Below are 19811 nucleotides of genomic sequence, written 5' to 3'. Positions count from 1 at the left end.
GTGAGGATCAGGGAGATCTGGTCGGGGGAGATGTGCTGGTCTAGGAAATGTTAGCATATGCATAATACTGGAGCCTCCTTAGATGGGAAGGGTAGTCCTCCATAGGTCATCCAATATTCCTCCCTGCTGCTGGGGCAGACCTGCCCCAGTAATACCCAAGAAGCTGGGATGGAGAACTCCCAGCCTTTAGCTCTCATGGCTAGGCAGATCTGCTAGCCCTTGGGTGTGTTCTGACTTGATGAGTAGTAGGTGGCTAGAGAGGGAGGGACACAACAGAGATTGCGGGGGGGGGGGGGGGGCTTGGTTTCCCTTGCATTACCCTAGCCTCTCGTTTTCACCTATAAAAGAAGATCACGTCCGGTATTCCCAAGGACTCCGGGTGGAAAAGTTCAGCTGGGGAGGTGATTCCATCCAGAGTCATATTTGTTGTCACGCCTGCCAAATTAGAGCTCCTAATTAGTTCTCACTAGTAGCATTTAGCTGGCAACCACTTCAATCCTTTCAATATCTGTCCACATCCAACCTGCCTTCATCTCATCACATCCCTAAATGGCTCATAAAGGGTGAACCAAAGTTTTGTCAGTAGCTCCAGGGGCACTTGGTATCCCAGGATGGACTAGAAAACAGAGGTCAGGATGATGGGCCCCTCCCTCATCTGGGACCTTTCACCTTAGTGCCCAGTAGCCTCACTCTCTCTTACACAGATTCACGAAAAACAGACTAGAGCAACTGAGTTACTCACCGATAAGTCGATCGGCGAGGCTGACAGGCTGCGAGGACACTCCGGCCTTGTAGCCTGTCACCTCCGGGGGAATGATGACCGCTTGGCAGACGTAGGCTGTGATGGATTTGGAGAAACCTGACTCACCCTCAGGAATCCGGAGGTCTGTGACATTGTCGGTGCACACGGACATTTTCTTACCCTGGGCAGGGGATGTGGGGAGGAAGTGGGAAGGAGCGAGTGATCACAGAAGAAGTCCCAAAAGGGAACAGGGAACAGTATTTCCATGTCTAAAATTTCAGCCTTCCAAGAGTATGCTGCAGTGGAATGATTCATCCCGATTCTAATTACAAGACAGATTTAAAAAGATAAAAAAGCTAAGGATAAGGCCTAGGTGTCCTAGTTTCTGGAACTCTGGCCAGAGACCTCCCCCCTCAGTCTTTTGTTTCCATGGAGTCACCTGGGAGGCTTGTAGGAGCAGGGTTGTGATGGTGGCAACTGATTTGGAGATCTAATCTACCAGCCCACTGGTTAAGGGCCTTCCTTATCCTAGTCGGTTTTCTCGGCAGATACTGAAACATGTGACTGACCACATGAAATTTATTTGAATATCTGGCCTGTTTCACATTCCCTGTCTGTGACTTCCTCGGAGCTGTGATTCCACCATGCTTGTCTTGGAAGCACTTTCCAGACAGTGTCTCCCAGGGGTTAAAACAGGGTCCTCATAACCAGCCTTTTCCCTCTCTGGAGGGAGGGCATCGTAGGAGCAACTGGAACCTATTCCATGAAAAAATATTTATCAAGAGAAGAAAGATTGCTTCTCCTCCTAAAACAACCCAAACTGTATAGAATAGAACTCTGGAAGATGGTAGGAACTGAGACTCCTTCCTCGTGATTTTGTAATAGAAGAAATATTGAGATATGGATGGTTCCTTCAAAAATTTCTTAAATGTATGGAATATCAATATATAACTTGCCTGCTAATGTAAAATCATTTGTTCAATATTTTAAACTTAAGTAGACTAAGCATTTAGAATGCAGGATTTTCGATACTATAAATTTTATTACAAATAGAGCTAAGTTGCTAAATCTGGCATTTATTGTCAAGATTGTAAGAAATAGGTAAAGAACACGAGAACAGAAAGAAACCTTCACGTTATGTAAGAATAAGGAAGCAAAGAAGAAGAAAAAAAGAAAGCAGAAAAAAACACAGACTCTCCAAATTCCCATCTTCTCTCTCCCAACTCACTGAATGAAATTTTTGCTATGTGGGACTTGCTTTCATCAGTCTCAATTCCTGAGTCATCACTGTCACCTCGCAGGCTCTCTTTTAACTTCTTCAAAGACTTTTGAAAAACGAGATAGAGACATCTGTCTCCAGTCTTTCACAGATTAGCCTATTTCTCGACAAGTTCTCTATATGAACACAAATCAACTGTTTTGTGTGCTGCAGAAGATGTCTAGAAGCTGTGTGGTGTAAAGGCCTTACCTCCACACAGAGTCACAGACTACATGCTCAAGACACTCTTTATTTTGTAATGTTCGAAACTGATTTTCCGACTGTTAATCCTGGCTTGTTTGTAATTTAGTCAAGTGCAGTCTTGATGTGATCACCCTTTACATTTCTGCCTTTGAATCTGGGATCCAGAATATTTGCAGCAGCATGAAATGCTGATGGTAACATGTACTGTCAGCAAAGATACATGTAGACGAACTAAGCATGATTTATTTTATCCAGCCTCTAGACAACACATGAACAAGTGCCATGATTACTGGAGACTGCTTTTTCAAGGAAAAAGAAAAATCTTTCTCCTACATAGTTTTTTTAAAATTGAAGTATAGCTGATACACATGCATAGTTTCCATGTAATCATTTTGAGGGAATAAAGAAAGGTCAGGGAGGAGTCAATGGATACTTTATTTTAAACATTTTCATTTTTATAAATGTTTCTAATCCAAATGACTTGACTTTGGAGGAGAAAGTCCTCAGGGAGAATAATAATCATTTAAAAACCTTTGAATCCCCCCGGTTCCTCTGCTGCCTGAATCTCCTGTGTCCTCTCTGGCCTCTTATCCACTGGCGCCCCCTTTCCGTGCTCACACTGTCGGCGCCTGCACACCTTACCTGGTTTCCGCAGAGACTGAGGGTAAAGTGGTGGAAGTATTTCAGCCCTTTGGAAGTGAAGCTTGGCCCCCCAGCCACAGAGACGGTGTTTCCCAAAGCCAGGAAGTTGTAGTCATAAGTCCTGCTCGGAGTGCTGACTGAGAAGGTACAGTCGTTGTAGCACAGAGAGTGGATCTGAGGGGAAAGGGATCCATCAGGCCGGCGGCACAGGCAGGGCCTTGGGGGTGCCCAGTGGAGAGTGGCAGTCCCTCTCCCCAGCCTGGCCCGGCCCATGCTGGGTGAAAGCAGAGGAAGAATGGACAGGGGGTGGGCGTTAAAAGACGTCAACCAGAGGCCAGTGGAGTTTATGCGCATCTTGCCATTCAGTAATTAGCACTGATACGACGTACAAACCCAAACCTGTTATTTTTCAGTAGGTACTTTGGTCCGATTCTGTAGCCTTTTCCTAGGCCTAGATTATAGAACTCTCTCAAGTCACAAGAGATCCCTTCTTACTTTCAAGCAGAAGACAACAGGAGCTAACTGGAAGACAGGTGTCCAGGATAGCAGAAGAGAAGCTCCAAGCCTGGCCCCCTGCCCCCATTTAAAACTCACCGAACCCCAGGTTCCTTTTTCCCAGGCTTTCTGTGAGAAACTGAACCATAAATCCCCTTCCTTGCTCCGTTTTAAGGTCCCCATGCAGTATACAACTGTCAGTCCCTCCCACAGCAGCAGGGGGAGCCCTGGGGGAAGAAGTTTGTAATGAAAGTCCAGGGCGCCTCAAATAGGTTGCCAGGGGTCTGCAGAATCGAGGCACTTACTGCACAGCTAAACGGAGCAACGTCTGCAGACTGTGTAAACAGTGCCTTGCAGATGCGTGTCCATGTGGCTGTAATCAGTTAAAGTTTATTTAAAGGCATTAATGAATAACTAAGAGCTTTTGGCCGTGGTACTTTCTTCCATTCGGAAAGTGCATGGGGGCAACAGCACTGCTGTTCCACTTCAGAAGAGACCCTTGGGAGAGGAGATGGCAATGCCAATTAACTGTATGTCCCAGCAGAGGTGGGTTACCTTCCCCAAGAAGAGGGGACAAATTCCCATAATAACAGGCTGGATTGAAGTAGGCTGAATGCGAACCACAAGTCCCACTGCTCCTTCCCCTTGAGTCTCTGCACAGATGCCAGATAACCCTCTGGACCACATGGTCACAGATCTCCCTTACCCATCACCTCAAGATGAGACTTGTCCATGACTGAAGCTCAGACCCTGAAAACCACCCCCTCCCACTAAGAACTCTCCATCTACAGTCACAGCCTGGATGAGTGTCCACTAGGACTCCAACCTGGGAGTATGCTCAGGGGAGTCCTTGAGTATCAGCCCCTCAAGAATCCTACCCAGGACCCAGCACTCTCTGAGGTGGCCCATCCAGAGAGCCAAGGTCAACTGCTGCTACCTTGTTGCTCTTGGTGCCTGGACCGCAGGGCACGCAGGCCTGGGCGCCATAAGGCTGGTGGGCTTTCAGGATTGTGTTAGCGGGGCAGGAGCGGCAGGTTCCTGACTCCCGATCAATATAGTAACCGGCAGGACAGGAGGTGCAGGAAGAGCCCACGTCAGAGGCTTCCAAGGCACAGGGACGGCAGTAGGAGGCCACTCCATGCATGACATTGGTGACATTGATGGAGTAGATCTTGGCGACGTCTTTGGTGTACTTTCTGCCCTGGAAACAAAGAGTGAAGAGGAGAGTGGGCCAAGGCCTGAGCAGCTGCAACTGAGTGCTCTGGAAATAGTAGAGTATGACTTAATCTTTTTTATCCTATGATACTTGAGAAAAATCTTCAGAAGCTTCGTATCCTTTCTACTCACTATTAAGTCTAAATGTACATTTTGTGTCATTTAAAAATGATTGAATAGTTTAAATGGCATATAAAATATTAAGTACCATGGGGCAATATGCAATAGATACCCTTTTAAAAAAATTTGGGGGGAGGGTTATTAGGTTTTTATTTATATTTAATGTAGATACTGGGGATGGATGCTAGGCATGCACTCTACCACTGAGCTATACTCTCCCCTAGATACTCTTAAACATATATATAAAGCAGTTCTTTTCCTTATAAAAGGAAAACAATATTTGTAGAGAAATGAAGACTGCATAGGAGATATTCCACATGTTAACTGGGTCATCTCTGGGTGGTAGGATTATGGGTGATTTTATTTCTTCTTTTTGCTTATTTCTTTTTACTTGTATGTTTTCTTGCAATAAACCTGCATTATTTTGAGTTAAGAAAATAAAACCAGAGTTGTTGTTATTAAAAATATGTCTGTGAGTCTGTTTCTGTTTTATATTTAAGTTCATTTGTCTTCTTTTTTTTTTTTTTGGTGAGGGGAGGGGGGTATATAGGGACAGACTGGGAGTTCGAGATTTATAGATACTGACAGGTATATATAAAATAGATAAACAAGTCTATACTGTATAGCATAGGGAAATATAGTCAAGATCTTGTAGTAGCTCATGGTGAAAAAGAACATGAAAACGAATATACGTATATTCATGTATGACAGAAAAAGTGTGCTGTACACCAGAAATGGACACATTGTAAACTGACTATAACTCAATAAAAAAAATTTTTTTTAAATAAAAATATGAACAGGGTAGCCATGGCGACTAATGCTACTACCACTAACCTGTTGTAGCTGCTCCCTCTAGGTAATGGTTGTTCTGTGGGGAGCTGGGGTGGGGAGCTGAAACTCTGAGTTGGGGCTGAAGGGCAGCACAGGCCTGGCTAAGTGTTAAGAAAATGTACTGGACTGATTGCTTTCCTTCTCCGCGGCTCTCCTCGAGGCTCCAAGTCTCCGTGGCCTCAGGCAACCCACATCTCTTCTTCGGGGTGGTAGGGTTTTCTTGAGGCAGGGACTCCTCAAAATTCACTGTCACCGGATAAGGTTCACACTTAGTGAATGCGTTGTCAGCCTTCTTTGTTTGAACTTGCCTTTACAGTAGTGGATAGCAGTCCCGTTCCACAACCTGGCATTTAAACTCCCCAGATCAGGCCTTTTTGTCTATCTGGCCGGCTGAGAGGCACCAGGGTCTGGAATGAGCCTTAAAAGAGGACTCTGGAAACTAGTTCTGATTGTCATTCATTCATTCAACAGACAGTGATTGCACAGTCTGTGCACTTGACGCCGTGACTGGGCACTATTCTTAAATCACGGCTGTTGTCTTCAAATAGCATACAAACCAGTGCAGGAGATAGGATACTGGACAAATAAACATACTGAATAACATGAAATCACACCAGAAGGAAGAAGAATTACTAAATTAGATCAAATTTTGCAAAATGGAAACAATATAACAATGTTAGTTCCTGGAAAAGACCTGAAGTATGAATGGATATCCTTGACTTTTGCTAGATTCTGTTTTGTCTTATGATGACAACAAAGTAGATTTTTTTTAACCTTTTAATGTTTGGATTCTGTGAAGCCAAGTTTCCCATTAAAGGGAAATGCTTTCAAGATGCATTGTAAATGCTCATTTTTGTAAATTAATCATGATTATTTTGGGAAAAGAACAGTTTGTTCTTTGAAGACAAAAATAAAGGTGTTTTTGGTTAAAAAATAAAAAAAATAAAAATATGAACAGGGCTGAACAGGGTATACCAGGTCCTCAGGGCAGGGTCTACTGAGGGGCGTGAGGTCATTTTAGGAGGTGACAGTGTCACCTTCCCCTGGAAGTCATTTGGACAAGGCTTGATGCTCCTCAGGAGGCTGGAATAGGAGGTTCTCTGCTTAACTCCCTAAGATTCTTCCGATCATTAGGATTCTGAAGCTCATACTTAAGCTAGCCTTAGGAATCCTCCCAGGTTCAGAGGCTCTTCTGGAAGCTGGGGGTCTGAGGAAGGGGAGGAGCTTACTGTCTCATGAAACGTGGTCCTCTGGAAGGCCCAGGTGAAGCTCATGGTAGCATTCTCCTCGATGATGTAGGTATAGGACTGTTTGCCTTTAGAACCTTTCCATGTCTCCACAGGAGTGTTGGTCCTCGAATTCACACCCTGAACCCAAGAGAGGCAAGTGAAGAAGGCAAGATGGCTGGGTGGCTGGTGTGGGAGAGGGTGCCCACAGTGCTGCCATCCTGGGGGCCATCACAATTGGTCAGACCCATATTGAATGGTGAAGTCCCAGACAGTCAGGTCCATGGGGCAGAGGGGACCAACCCTCCCAAATAGTCCTTGGAAGCCCCAAAGCGGGCAAAGAAAGGAAGACATACCACCATGAAGTAAAGCTCGCAGTTCACAGAACAGATGGTCTCAAAGACAAACGTGATCCTGGCCATCTCTTTATTCTCTGTGTCTGCCATCACTGATTGTGGAGGTCTGTGGGGCAGAAATCGGAAGTCAGTTCCAGAGGCCAGGCAGTGGTTATTGAAGAACCCAGATGGCAGCAAAGGGTCTGCTGGGGGCAGATTAAGTTCTGAGTATGCTGGAAAGAGCACGGACTAAGTCCAACTCTGCCACCCTAGCTGCGTGACCTAGACCTAGACAAAATGTAGTTTCCTCGTTTGTAAAAGGGATGTGACAGTATCTTTCTTATTTACCGCCTATCATTGTGGTGAGATTGAAAGGCATATGAGACGTGGAAGTGCTTTATAAAATGCTGTATGGCCTTGCTGGCAGAGTGTGGTGTCCAGACCCACTGAATCAGAATCTGTGCGTTAACATGACTCCAGGTGATTCATATGCTCATTAAAGTTTGAGAAGCACCACTATCATAATATGTCAATTGTCCACATTTGCTCAGCAGCGCACCTCCCAGGATAGTGAGGGTTTTGCCTAGGTCAAATGAGCAGATACTTCAACTTGTAATTTCTTTAGTAAAGTTCTCAGACTGGTCCTTCTTTTATGAAAGAGAGAGCCATGCCCAGTGGGTAAGGATGGGGGTGGGGTGGGTGGGTGAGGAAGTGCTTTACTACTGTAACCAGATTTCCAAACTGAAAAGTACTTTGGCAAATGTTCCCTCTCAAAAGTCTAAAAAGTTTGCTCACCTCATGAACATGGAATAAGCTGTTCTGCTCTGAGTAATGTAAGTTAAGGGAAGGGAAACTAACACCTTTTGAGCAACTACCGTGGGCTGAGCGCTGCGCAGGGATGGAAAGGAGGGAGCTTGAAAGAGGGAAGGGAGAAGCCAGACTGGCAATAAGCAAGCCCATTCGTGGTTCCCCCTCATCTTTAAAGCAGATGTAGCCAGAAGACGTCACTTGGGCTTTGGAAATCCATTTATGGCTTTTCTTTCAGCTTTTGCCATTTTCTTGAAATCTGAGGACCTCAAGGTCCCAGCTGCTGTCTACACAGCTGTGCTAACCAATGGGCTCAACCCGAGCTAGCCCAGAATCACAGACTGTCAATCCCTCTTGTTTTACAGACGAGGAGCCTAAAGCCTACAGGGGAATAGTGGCTTTCCCAAGTTCACAGAGCTAGTCAGTGGCAAAGTTCAAGTGCCCTGTGTTCTAGTCCAGTGCTCCTTCCATGGAACCACCTGCTTGTAGTTTTTGGGTTTTTTTTGTTTTTTTAGTGGCAAACAAGTTGCTTATTGTCCTAGGTCTTCTTGGGACATGGAGGCAAATAAGACAATAAGAACAATCCCTCCTAATCTTCTTGCACCAAATAAAGATGAACTGTCTATGTGCACGTCTGGCTTTATGTTTTACAGTTTTTTTAAAAAAAATCTTATCTCATGCTGTGAGGAGGAAGAATTCGAGTAGCGTGTGGCTAAATGATGGGAGAAGCTAGATGGGATGAGAAAGCAGTAGGCAAATCAGCCTGGGGAGCAGCTAGGAACGAGTGTTAGCGTTCAGGGTGACTCTGTCAGACCATTACCCTGGTCTCCTCTGCTCTGAACCGACTCTTCCGCAAGCCAGAAGCCCTCTCCTCTACAACACTCCAAGCTGTGTGGGACTTGGATGTGGCTGAGGTTGGCATGGGCTTCCCCTTAGCTTTGCATTTCTCACCTAAATCCCGGCACAACCAGGGTGAGAATCATGAAGTCATTGTCTGAGGCTCCAACAGCTGTATAAATGTGGTCATCAGCCACCTCCCAGCCTGGAAAAGGAGAGGGAGGAGTTAATACTGAGCAGTCTTGGGTGCAGGGCAGACTTGCACTCAGATGACACTCTGGAAGGGTGATAACACCATCCTTTGAGATGTCCAGAACTACCACGGAACACGGACCAAGTTACTCTTCTGGTTACTTTGGTCAAAGGCTCTGAAACTCTCAGAGCAAGATCTTTGGAGCATGTGCACGTTGTTTCTAGTTCTGTTTTTGTCTCAAAAACTAAGGTTTGGTAGAATTATGTCCATAAGGAGTAGAGCATTCAGGGGAATGCATGGCCTGATTAGCTGGTTTTTTTCCAGACATCACTGCTATGAGGAGACATGAGGTGGGAAGAGCCCCTGTGGCAGGGCAGCGAGCTGAGAGCTCCTGGTCAGGGAGGCGATTACCTGTCATGCCCTTGTACTCAAAGTTGATCCCGCTGAGGACGGTCGTTTCCATGTTTGTGGGCAGCGTGTTCCACCATTTGTATTCGAACCCCACGGCAGGTTCAGTCCCCGCTGGGCAGTGGCTGCAATCTGGGGGAGCCATAAGATCCCCGCATTCAGCAGGAAGGCTGCAGCCACCCTGCCTGGAGCTGCTGTTACACAGACAAGTGGCAACAGCGGTGGGCAGCCCCACAAGGGTGGGGCTGCGCACAACTGCACAGTTAAATCAAGCTGACTCGAGAACACTCTGACAGTGTATGTCAACACTGACCCTTCATTCCAATATCCTAGCTAGCCTGCATGCCCGTCAAATGATTCATTTCAAAGCTTAAATGTATCTTCTAGGCTGATACACATAGCGCATATTATTTCTCACATCATTATCAGCAAATGCATTCACAACGGTGGACACACAAATCCCCCAATTCCTCTTTGCAGAGTGGCTTACAAGTTCTATTCGTGTCAAGATGGCCATCCTAGCTCCCCGAACCTTCTAGTTAGCACCACTGCCACGTGGTGGAAGCCTCTGTTGTGAGGATGAGGTGCCTTCAGGACTGAGTCACATTTGCAGTTGGAATGAGGAGGAAGGCAGGCGGTTCTAGGTGTGGCTCGGACCTACAGACCCGGCCCACTTGATGGCTCCTCCCCTGAACTTAGTCCTCAGAGGTGGCCTGGCCCACACTGCTTCCCTGGGACGGACAGACGCCGTATTCAGCTGACACTCTGCGCCCATGAGGCCCGCCCACATGAGTGGTGTGAGAAGGGATGTGCGGCAGGGAGTGGGGCAGGAGGGGGGTTACCGGAGCCATTGGAGTAAGAGCCATAAGGGCAGGGCTCGCAGGCGCTGCTGTTGGTCTTGAAGAAGCCTGGGTTGCAGGGCGGGCAGCGGGTCTTCCCGCCAGAGGCGGGCAGCCTCACCGCCCCCTCCAGATCTTCGCTGCAGACTTTCGGCTGGGCCCATTTGTACATGAGCTGCGTCTGCAGAAACAAAGCACGGCTGCCTGTGTGGGAGCAGCACATCTTCAGGAATCTGCGTGGAAGGTGGGGGGCCCTGGGCTCTGGTGTTAGCTCCAGCAGGGTGGGGAACTTTGTTTTGGTCACCGATGTATGGCAGGCACCTAGCCCAGTGCCAAGCACACGGCGGTGCGTCGTAAATACCTGCTGGAGAATGTTGACTGGATGAAGAGAGAGAGACCTGAAGAGGACTTGTGTGTCCGAGGGAATGGGGGGACCAGCTGTCTCTAGAGAAAGCTCTGATTCCAGTGTAGACTCTTATCACTACCAGTGTCACAGGACAAGCAGCTGGTGAAGATCCCAGAACACAAAAAGGCATGGAGTTGGCTCACGTAAGCCCTGAGGAAAGAAGGGTGGCTAAGGCGTCCCAATTTGTCTTCCAAGTGTTTGCTGTGCTTTCTCATGTATTCAGTAGACATTTATAGAAAGTCTAATACATTTCTGTGCCAGACCTGGTGACTCAGAGATGACTGACCGGGCCCCTGACCTCAAGGAGCTCACCGTCTAACAAGGGCACTAATCACACAGTAACAATCCCCACGGGGGTACAGACACGGCATTCTCTAGAACATCAAGGCAAGAGGAACAATCGTCAAAGAATACAAATTTGCAGTTATAAGGCCAGGAAGTTCTGGGGATCTATGGTACAGCACAGTGATTAGAGTTAGTCAGACTGTATCATATACTCGAGAGTTGCTAAGAGAGTAGATCTTAAACATTCTCACCACCATAAAGAAATGGTCATTATGTGACCCAGTGGAGGTGTTAGCTAACTCTGTGGTGGTCATCATTTTGCAATATGTAAGTGTATCGAATCAACACATTGTACACCTTAAACTTACGTAATGTTATGTGTCAATTATATTTCAAAAAACTGAGGGGGATAATAGGCAAGGGGACTGGTCAACCAGGTCAGCAGGCAAGAGAAGCATTGTGTCTGTCAGTTACTAGGGCCGCCCCGAGGCTTTTGCTGGAGGCACTGGATAGAGCAGAGGAGATGGACTGCAGGAGGCCCCAGCAAGTCAGGGGTGAGGTTGGACAGCTTCCTGTGTGGTCCTCGGGCAAGTCAGAGACAAAAGGATTGCCCTGGAGTGGTGCCAGAAATGCTCTGTGCAGCATACTGTACGTGTGAAAAGGTGGGTGAATTAGGTATCTGTCCACTTTATTCAGGATAAGAAATGACAAGGTCTTAAAAGGAGCCCATGCTGCCTTCATTGAAGTTGAGCCCTGAACAGACAACTCCTCCCCTGCTCAGCTCAGCCTTCCTCTGAGCAGAACAGAGGCAACCTCAGCCAATGGCTGGAGCCCCAGACTAGTGCTCTAACCTCATCTCCCCCGACTTGTCCCCTCGGGTCTCATAGAGAGAAGGTCTGGGAGCAGGCAGATTGGCCTGGGCTGATTCTTGGAGCAGCACACTCAGCAGCCCCAAAGGGTAGGCCATTCCCGCCCTGAGAATGAAGAACAGCACAGGCCTCAGAGGGGATCGCAGGAGTCGTTCAAGGTGTGTCCCTTGATTTTAAAATACAGCTTAGAAGACAAAGTGAAATCATGAGACAGAGCAGAACCAGTGTGGATCTGAGGCACGAAACTTCTGTAAGGGGCTCCTCACCACGTCCCACATCTACTGCAGGGGCTCCTCCCTGAGCTGTGCTTTGCCTGGGCTGCAGTGAGGGTACAATGGCTCTGGCCCCACCCAGAATTTAAAGGTCCCCCGAGGTGGTCAGGGGAGGGAGACACCCAGGCTTACAGGCATCAGAGCACATAACAGATCTAGAAGGCTTGGTCTAAGCCAGGAGGGGAAAGAATAGGGCCAAAGGAAGCAAAGACAGCCACAGTCAGACACATGTTATGTCCTGGAGGGAGAAGAGGAGCAGGATGGTCCTCATTTAATTAGTGAGTCGACTGAAGCCAAGAAAATGACAATAATTTTTACAAGGTCATACAGAACACCAGACACTACAGAAGTAGGTCTGTGGGGCAACTGACGAGATCTATCATCTTGCTTGGCTGCTAGGGAAGGTGAGGGAGTAAGAGATGACTATGAAAACAATCATCATTAAGGACTAGAGTTTATTCCATGCTTAATTAGCAAAAGGAGAATTCAGCCAGCCATCCAGCCAGCAAACATTTATACATCCTAAGCCAAGCACATGCTTAGGGCTAAATGATGCAGAATTCCTGACTCCTGTTTTCCTAAGGGGCTCTGCATTAGGGATACAGACAGTTCCTCCAGAATATCTAATCTCAGACAGATCCCTCCACTTGTGCCCTGGAGCCATCCCTGCTCACTGACTGCTGTTCCTCGATGTCACAGGCGCACACCCATCTCCGCTACTCCGGCTGTGCCCACTGGACAGTGGTGTGGCTCTGGCTCCCCCTGACCTCACTCAGGCCTCTGCTCAAAGGTCACCTTCTCAGAAAGGTCATCCCTACCCTCTCTAAGAGAGCTCTGTCATGCGCTATCTCCTGATCCTGTTTTACGTTTTTCTTCTTACCACTTATTACCATCCAACTTATTATATACCCATTTGTTGTTTATCTGTTGTCTCTGCCTTCACTCGCTCCCTAACAAGAATTAAGCTCTGTGGGAGTAGATGTTCCCTTGGTTCCGTGAACTGCTGCAAACCTAGTGCCCAGCACAGTCACTGGATGTAGATGGGAACAAATGGCCTCCTCTGAAAGGCCGTCCCTGGCCCTCATTCCCTTTCTGCGTTCCCCCAGTGCCCTGCACACCCTTCTTGTCCCCTCCGCACTGGACCGTGAGCCCTCTGAGGGCAGGAGCCGGTCTTACTCATCTCTGACCAGCCCCCCAACTGGAGCACGATGCCGGCACAGCAGCTGGTACCCAAAAATGCCTGCTGACTGGATGGCAGAGCAGACTACAAAGGGAAGTCTTTCTGAGGCAGAAAGCCTGCGGGGGAAGAGGGAGCCGGCAGAGACTGAACAAGTCAGGCCATTCTCCAGTGAGCCAGGAAGCAGGAGTCATCCCCTCGGCCAACCTGCCAGACCAGGGCCGAGGGGACAAGTCTGACAGATTCCATGAGGAAATAAGAATGCATGGACAGGCAGTCACTGCCCAGGGGGCGAAGCAAATTGAAGAAACCAAGCAAAAGAAAATGAAAGCGTTTTTTTTTTTTTTTTTTTTTTGAAGCAGAGCGTATGTGAATAAGCAGAAGAACAAATGTGGCAAAAACAGTTTCTGACCTGAAATGAATGACCTCATTTTGCCTCCCCACTGGCCCCAGGGGCACTGAGGGGGCCTGTGGGGTTTTCTCGGGTGCCAGCTTCAGGGACCTCTGGAGCTTTTAATCTGGCAAAGCCAAAGGAGTGGGCAAAGGGGCCCCAAGAGCATGCTACCCACCTTTCCTTTGGCATCACAGGCCGTGTGGGTGAAGAAGTAATCTCTGTCCGTGCAGGCTGGCCGCACTTGGCAGGTGGCGGATCCTTTTTCTAAATGGCAGAAGCAAGGACAAATGTTTTAAAGTCACATAAAGAAGCAGAGCTCTTGATCACTTGCTCACGACGCTGTGACGCCCAAGACCCTGGAGGGCAGCGCAGCACAGATATCGTGGAAAGCAGCAAGTTCTGCACACCCACCTTCCCTTTGCCTGGATGGCATCATTTCCAGTCCCTAAAGCCCTGCTCAGGCACCCTCTCCCTGGTGCTGATGAGAAACCACTGGATCCACCCTGTGGAGCAGGGCAAGGAAAGGTGGATGGGCCAAGACCAGCCAGGAAGGAGGTAGCCAGAAGGACCATCTTGCAGGTTAACCACCACCAGCCCAATTCCCTGAAATGCTGCATCTTCCAGGTGCCTCAGAATCCTGACTGTGCTGGTGGTATTTCTACTCCTGAAGGGTTGAAGCAAAACATAGGAAAGCATAGGACAGTGCCTTCATCCTCTTATTCCAATTCTTTCTCTGAATTTTCTCTTACTATATGCCTAGAAGGCCTTCCGCCTTTTGATTTCCCCTTCTTCGTGAGCCATCCTACACGGATAAGGTGATGGTTTCCTCCAACTCTTTCCACCTTCTCCACTCCCAGGCATCATAGCACCATCTCTAACCCTTGACTGTACTTAATGAAAAAAGTTATTAACTATCATTTTATTTATTTTACTCTCTGTATGTTCTTATATCGAGGTTAGTTCTGCTTTAACCCTATGAGCCCCTGGACGGCAAGAACTATGTCAATGAATCGCTCTTTAAAGCAATGGATTTCACTTTTATTGAATTACAAACCCTTTTGGGAATTTGAAAAAAAAAAGACCTCTTTCTTGTATCCTGAAAAATATACGCAATTCATGCAAATAACTTTTTTTTTTTAATTTTCAGGGAATTAATTTTCTCCAGAATAAAAACCTTTGCTTTACAGAGTGCCAGTACAATACTGCCACCAGTACTACTGTCACCACTATGTCTCATATGAATATTGTGTCACCCTCAGTTAAGCAGGTGATAATGGTGAGACTGCCTCTCTTTGTACATTACCTGACAGGCTGTTTGGTAGAGTGGAATGATATTTTAAGTCAGACAGATCTGGGTTTGGATCCCACTTAATCATTTAGTAGCTGTGTCACTTTAGGCAAGTTACTTAACCTCTCTGAGCCTTGGTGCCCTGATTTGTAGAGCAGGAATAATAACATCTACCTTGCTGGAACGAGCACACACCTGATACATTGTTAAGTAGGAACTTGCTAAATGCTGGTAACTATTATCACTTGGGTCTGTGGGAATTATTTTTATTTGGTAACTGTCATGGGATTTTTAATAAGGATTACAAGTCTCCTGTCTCTTCCAGTTAAGGCTTATTTCTCAGCTGATCCCTTCTTCTTCCCAAAGCATCAAATGAGTCGCTAGATCAGAGACTCTCCTAATTACCTGCCTTGTTGGCCTGCACTGAGGAGTTTCCTCAGTCACACATTTCCATACATCTTCTGTCCCCATCTTATTAGCCTGGGAAAGAGGGAGCTGCTGGCTGAGAAACAGCTGGGGTCTTTTCAGCTCATTTACTTGGTTAACAAGCAAAGGCCTGTTTCAACATAGAGGGATCCAGGGACTCCTGGTTTTGACAGACTTGGCCAGGAGAAATTTGGGGGGAGATGCTGAAAATATGCCAATCCCCAGGACCTTGCATGTTCGATCTAGCACATTGCAAGTTACATGTTAGAAGCTGTGTTCCATTCCACACAAGGACCTTTCTCTGCTTGTCAAATATTTGCTCAGCCTGACCCCCCCCCCCAGCTCCAGGTTTTGGCAAAAATCGCCCAGCTGTTTACACACTGACAACTGCTAAGCTGGTTTTAATAAATGATTAATCCAAATGCTGAGACAGACCTCACTTCCCTAGCTCAGGTTTCCTCAAGGTGTTGAAGTTGGAGACTAGTCTATTTTGAGTGATCCACCTAGACGTCTTGTGAGAAAGTAACAAGTGATTCCTGTAGGATTGGCCCTGGGCAAAACTGTAAGAAGATAAAGTTTATCTTGTGGGCTCCAGCTCCTCTTTCTGCGCCTTCCTCCTCCTTTCAGTAGCTTCTCCCTGCCTCCGGAAGTACAGCATTCTTGTTCTGATCCTTTTTATTGAAGGAAAACATTTCCTTTGAGGATTTCAGCACATAATGAACACGAGGCCCAGCTCATACACCACCTGAGGCTCTGGGCAAACCCCTCAACCTCTCTGAGTTTCTCTTTCATTTATAAATGGGGAAATCATTCCTGAACTAGGCTATGAGTTAACAAGTGAGATAATGTTTTGTAAATTATAAAGTACCATACAAGTGACTTATTATTTTTGTTACCTATGCCCAGAGTGTTTACACATTAGAAGAAGACTGCTGGGACAGGCTTTAATGTAAATGAATTTATAAAATTAGTGCTTACTACATGCCAGGCATGTCTAAATCCTTTACCTGCTTTAATCAATCCACACAATGACACTATGAGGGAGTAGGATTGTTGTCATTCCCATTCTGCAGATGAGGAAACTGAGGCACAGACGAATAACTTGCCCAAGGTGGCATAGCTAGTAAGAGGTGGAGCAGGGATTTGAACCTTATTGATTTTGCTCTTAAACCCTGTGCTATTCTATTAGGAAATGAGTCCCTAATATTAAACATAACACAGAGGAATTAACCCAAATGATCAAATTTAAGCTATCAATGAGAAAGGTGCTCTCAGTCAAGACTTTGTCCTTGACATCTCCACCCCGATCAGCTCCTTGGTCTAGGTCCTGGATACTAGCAATGGCCCCTGCTGCAAAATCTTCCGACTGTGGCCCCTGCCTCCAGCTCTTCCCTTCCTCATCCATTTTCCAAACAGCAACCAGAGTGGTCTTTCAAAATCACAAGCCAGATCATGTCCTTCCCCAGTTTTAAATTCTTCAATGGCTTCCACTACTGATAGGGACAAATCCCAACTCTGTAGCAATAACACAGAAGGGTTCATCCATAATCTGTTCCCTACCCACCTATTAGCCTTAGAGACTAATTCTCTCCAAGTAAGCTCCAGCCACACTGAGTTACTCCTGGATCCCTGAGACTTCTGGCCTCGGCTCACATTTCTTCTGGAACATCCTGCCCCCATCAAATCCTCAACTCATTTTTCAAGACTCAGCTCATCTTTCAAGACCACAGCTCGTGAAGCCTTTCCTCCCCCCACAGAAAGGACTGACCACTTCTCTTTTTTGCTTCCACCACACACTACCCTCAGGACTCCCATCCCAGCACCTCCTGCACCATGGAGTTCTTACACTTGGTGTTTCTATAACTGTTTCCACTTCTGACACAAGCTGGAGGGCAGACACCAGCTGCAACCCTAGCATCAGGCCCAAGCCCTGGCACCTCGTGGGCACTCGGAATATATCTGCAAGTGAATGACTAAATGGTCACAGGGTGGTGACCATCTATGTACCTTCCATCATAGGCTCACATGAGACTCTCTCTGCACTTTTCCAGCCTCCAACTGACCCTGTCTTCTGGAAGAGTCAAGTCCCAAAGAAATCTGCCTCTCTTTGTACCCCACGCTGACCATAATCTTCATTGTGAAAACTCACTTTCCAGTGAAAGGGGGTGGATTAGGAAACTTATGGCAAAAGAATAGATTTCAAGAACTCAGATTCCCAATCTAACACTTTCACATTAGCTCTCTGGATAAAAATCAGTTTACATAGATCAAAACACTTGTAGGCAGTTTTTCTAGAACCATCTTGCCATTTAAACCCTGTCCCACGGTGGAGCTGGAAAGGAAGCTGGAGAAAAAGACTAACAAAGACTGTCATTGATAGAGCAGGGAACAGAAATAAGAAATTCAAGCGGAAAAACAGGAATTTAGACATTTAGACTTACAGATAAAAACTTGCCCCAAGATCTAAACATTTCTATTCTTGCTGAAAACTACACTCGTTTGGCAAGATCTGTGTAGATAAATAAGACTTTTGTTTTAGGAACAGTGTAGAAATAAGCAGTTCACAAGGTCAATGGTTGGTCCTGGCTGAGCAAACATGGACTGTAACACCTGTGTGAAGGCGGGTGTGTCTGTGTAGGGATGGGGGCGTCTGCTTGAGAGAGGGCCTTGAGCTGGGTTTGTACTTAGCTCTGTGCAAAAAGAGCAAAATGGAATACTTATGGGCATTTGCAGGGGATGGGAGGAGACACTTTCTCTCTCTCTACTTGTTTGTTTCAGAACCTGTCTTGAAGATCGGTCCCTGTGCCAACCACTGGACTGCCTGAGCAGAGGCCCTCTGGGGCCACTGTCCATCTTACATCAGAGCCCTGCTGCCCCCAAGACCCTCTCAAGTGACCAGATCCCGTTTCTCAAGTTGGGATGTTTCGGGATGCTATCCAGGGACGGCAGAGATAGGCTGTTTCCAGCTGTCCTATTATTTTCCCTTAGAGCAGTTGTTTTCAAGCTGTGTTCCAAGGAACTCTGGATGTCCTGGAAAGGCTTGCTTTGAATTCAATGGATGCTTTGAATTCAATGGATATAAATATACCTTCTGTCTTTAGCCCCTGCTATCAGAATGTTCTGCTCATCAATACAATCCCATGGCTTTTCTAAACTAACTTTGATAATAGTTGTTATAAATTAAACTACATACATTTACACCTCTTTTATCTACTATATACATTATAATTATAATCTTGTTTTCATTAAAATACAAAAAACGTCCTTGCCCCTCCCTGCTCCCCCCAAAAAACCATTGCAACCCTCTTCCCAAGCTTTCCTAATCCGTCTAACCCTGACTGCGTTTTATTTTTGCCCTGGTGCCTTGCAGTTTTTGCTGTCTAATATACTATATAATTTATTATGTAGTTATTATAGTTATTATTTATTATCTGTCTTTCCCTCACCAGAACCTAAGTTCCATGAAGACAGGGACCCTCAGTCTATTCTGCTCGCTGATGTGTTCTAGACATCTAAAACAGGGTCTGGCAGATAGTAGAGGCTCAATAAATACTTATCGAATGATTTCATTTGAAGGATGATTAGTTGGCAGGGCTCTTCCAGCACCCAGAAAGCAAGGGCTTAAGAATTATCATCTTCAAATCTGAAAATATATGTATATATGTATGTATATGTATAACTGAATCGCTTTGCTGTACACCTGAAACTAACATTGTAAATCAGCTACACCTCAATAAAAAAAAAATTTTTTTTAAAGAATTATTGTCTTCAGCTTGGCCAAAAGGATGGCTCTGCTTCCTGTTTCTCTCTCTGTGTATGTTGGTACCTCCCCCGCCAAACTCTTCCCACTCTCAGAAACATCACCTGAATATTTGTCAGGGTCACACTGGTGGCAGGTAGTTTCTCCCTTACTGGAATAAGAGTTAGCTGGGCAAAGTTTGCAGAAAGAGGAGCCCTGCTTGTCTGCGTACGTGCCGGGTTTGCAGGGGAAGCATTCTGAAGTGTAGGCCACTCCTAGGGAGGAAGAAAAACATAGAAAAGCAAGGAGCCTGGAGCAGTGAGCCTGGAGACTGAGCCTCCTGGGAACTAACCCCACCCTCCCTGCAGAGTCACGAGGCCCAGAAGTCAGCAGCAGACCCCAGACCCAACCCCGCTCTCTGCTCTCCGTACCTGTTATGGCGATGTTTCTCACCAGCACAGGCTTGGAAACTTTGGACCACACTGAGAAGGCTGTGGTTCTCCAATAGAGGACATTATTGCCTCGATTTAGCTCGACCTAAAAACCACAAACAGGAAGAGTTCGTTCAGTCACAGAGACAGATGTTGCTAATCCATTGCATTAGCCTCTCGTTGGAAAGTCTCCTCTTGCAGTCTGCAGGGCAGGGCCCATTCTGCTGCTCTCCCTCAGCTTCCCTAGCTCTGCCCTTCCTCCCATCTTGGCGTAGCCCCTCTCTCCTTCTACGTCTTCTCTTAAAACCTTCCCATGCCCTCTCCCACTTCTCCCTCAGTCACCTTATACCATGAGCATCTCTGAGACTGATG

General features: G+C 46.6%; 1 protein-coding gene across 1 annotated transcript in view; it reads right to left on the bottom strand.

The window, feature by feature from the left end:
- Nucleotides 1–19811, bottom strand: part of KIAA1324 (KIAA1324 ortholog) — a 61312-nt gene that overhangs the window by 5140 nt on the left and 36361 nt on the right. Inside the window, exons 6-17 of the mRNA XM_006179938.3 lie at nt 19440–19545; nt 19134–19283; nt 13731–13819; nt 10156–10333; nt 9317–9445; nt 8827–8917; nt 7090–7195; nt 6737–6874; nt 4279–4542; nt 2847–3020; nt 743–923; nt 339–435 (exon numbers count right to left, since the gene is read on the bottom strand). Of these exons, the coding sequence (XP_006180000.2) occupies nt 339–435; nt 743–923; nt 2847–3020; nt 4279–4542; nt 6737–6874; nt 7090–7195; nt 8827–8917; nt 9317–9445; nt 10156–10333; nt 13731–13819; nt 19134–19283; nt 19440–19545 (1703 nt within the window). The remainder of the gene's footprint in view (nt 1–338; nt 436–742; nt 924–2846; nt 3021–4278; nt 4543–6736; nt 6875–7089; nt 7196–8826; nt 8918–9316; nt 9446–10155; nt 10334–13730; nt 13820–19133; nt 19284–19439; nt 19546–19811) is intronic.

Source organism: Camelus ferus, chromosome 9 (genome assembly GCF_009834535.1).
Source record: "Camelus ferus isolate YT-003-E chromosome 9, BCGSAC_Cfer_1.0, whole genome shotgun sequence".
NCBI classification, from domain to species: Eukaryota; Metazoa; Chordata; class Mammalia; order Artiodactyla; family Camelidae; genus Camelus; species Camelus ferus.
The sequence above is the reverse complement of the archived record's forward strand: the minus strand, read 5'-3'. Positions and strand labels throughout refer to the sequence as shown.